The sequence below is a fragment of the Sinocyclocheilus rhinocerous genome, unplaced genomic scaffold (assembly GCF_001515625.1).
Source record: "Sinocyclocheilus rhinocerous isolate Xijiao unplaced genomic scaffold, SAMN03320098_v1.1 scaffold1119, whole genome shotgun sequence".
NCBI lineage: Eukaryota > Metazoa > Chordata > Actinopteri > Cypriniformes > Cyprinidae > Sinocyclocheilus > Sinocyclocheilus rhinocerous.
The window spans coordinates 335,067-337,236 of NW_015664308.1; the positions used below are offsets into that span (position 1 = coordinate 335,067).

The following is a 2,170-nucleotide window of genomic DNA, read 5'->3' on the forward strand; positions in this document are numbered from 1 at the left end:
AAAAACAGGCTAGGAATTTGCAACTCTTGCGCATTTACTTACATCGTGCCTTGCCCTTTTTCATGAAAGCAATCATGAATTTGTGCTTGAATTTCAACTATCATCTCAGTGATGTTGTCATGATGAGCACTGTTAGAGCACTGAGGCAGAAATGATATTTTCCTATGAAACCAAAGTTCAGGAAATCTCACAAAACAGAACTCACTAATCTGAAGACAAGATCTCAAAGAAAACCATTTGCTCAACTGTCCCTTTTATCCCTAAGCCACCTCTCTCCCTCCTGAGTGTGTGATCTAATGACTCAGAGTGTCAGGATCTCCGGTTATGTGCTTATACTGCAGTTATTATATGTCACGGATCCATTGCTTTAATGTTTTCTTGTTTCGTATCACTTTAAAGGTATCGGTGTGATTGGTAAACGCTCTCAATTTCACAGCAGTCACTTATATGATCTGTTCTGCTGCTGAAGGGTGTGTTGGTGAGAATGCTTTCCCTTCTCTGGCCAGGTGTGCTCTCGGGTCACGAGATCCTAACAAACCAAAAGGTCTTTACAGCTGATTTAAAGATTTCTTTGTTCTGCTCTGGATATAAAAGTGAAGTGGTATTGTTACGACCCTATAGTTTTGTTCTGCTGGTTTGGTTGCTGCTGATAGGTTCCTGCAGACTCATTGCTGTCGTCCTCTGATTGGTCTTCTCTCCAAAGGGGGTGGGGGGGGGGCATTTTGTAACTATGCTGTTTGTTTGTGCTGATTTAACCATTTGTATGCTTAGAGAGATATTGTTTGGATATTTGTTGCTTTGTAACGGTACTCTGGCTCACCCGACCCTTGCCTGTTGTGCGATTTTGATTTTGGATTATCCCTCTGAACTTGATGTTTCTTTGTAAATATGTATTGTGAATATTGTAAATAGTTTTTGGGAAAGTAAGGAGTCAGACGCCATCTTTTGTTTTTGTAACGTTTGGATCTCTGTTTTTGTATTAGGTAGTTAGGTTAGAGAATTATATTTTTTTGTTTCTTTATTTTGGATAGGTAATTTAGAGGGTTTCATATTTGAAACATTTTGTTTATTATTGTAATTTTGTTTTTTTTTAGAGAAGAGAGGAATTGTTGATTTTTTCTTAACTTCTGTTGAAATATAAGATATCTTTTTTGTTCATGTCACGAATTCTGTCCATGGACTTTCGTTTATTCACCACTAGAGGTCACCCTTTCCATTACATTGACTCTCGCACAACACAAACTGTTGCATAGCACCCCGGACTACATATCCCATCATTCATTGCACGGTTTGCACACTGCACGGATTGCACTGATTGCACACAGCTGTTCCTCATCACCTCACTCACTATATAACACCCACTCAAACCACCATTCTGGGCTGAGTATTGTTTAGCCTGTACCCCTTTCCGAGTCTCCGTGTTTTCCTTGTTTTGCCTTGCCTGTTCTTGTGGTTTGATATTACTAGCCCTTAAACAAGGCCCGCGATCGCTGGAGAACTATATTAGTGAATTTCTAGCCATAGCACATTATGCTGATCTACCAGACTGTCTTCTGATAGAGTTTTTTTGTGATGGCCTGAATCAACCTCTGCGATCTGAGCTTAGACGCGAGGGTCCGCGTTCATCACTGAGTTGTTTTTTGGATTTTGCTTTGTTGACTGTTGGCTCTCCATTCACTGTGGGTATCGCGGGGGAACGCGACCCCGCACTCACTCCTGTAATGGCTCCCGCACTAGATTACGCTCACAAAATGGCGGCGACAGATGAGCCTGATCACAAAATGGCGGACACAACAGCGCCCCGTCAAGTCACAGCTGATCGTCAAGAGTCAAGTCAAGTCATAGTTGATCGTCATGAGTCAAGTCAAGTCACGGCCGTTTGTTGACTGTCGGATCTTTATTTACTGTGGGTGTCGCGGAGGAAGAACGCGACACAATGTGTGTGACTGAAGTGGTGGCTGTACCGGAGCACGCTCACGAAATGGCAGCGGAGCCTGATCGCAAGATGGCGGCCACACTAGAGCACGCTCACAAGATGGCGGCGACAGCAGAGCACACTCACAAGATGGCGGACACAACAGCATCTAGTCAAGTCACGGTTGATCATCATGAGTCAAGTCAAGTCACAGTTAATTATCATGAGTCAAGTCAACTCACAGCAGATCTTCAT

General features: G+C 42.9%; 1 protein-coding gene across 1 annotated transcript in view; it reads left to right on the forward strand.

The window, feature by feature from the left end:
- Positions 1-1,717: 1,717 nt before the first annotated feature.
- Positions 1,718-2,170, forward strand: part of LOC107730051 (uncharacterized) — a 1,974-nt gene continuing 1,521 nt past the window's right edge. The window contains exons 1-2 of the mRNA XM_016540785.1: positions 1,718-1,760; positions 1,985-2,147. Of these exons, the coding sequence (XP_016396271.1) occupies positions 1,722-1,760; positions 1,985-2,147 (202 nt within the window). The 5' untranslated portion in view covers positions 1,718-1,721. The remainder of the gene's footprint in view (positions 1,761-1,984; positions 2,148-2,170) is intronic.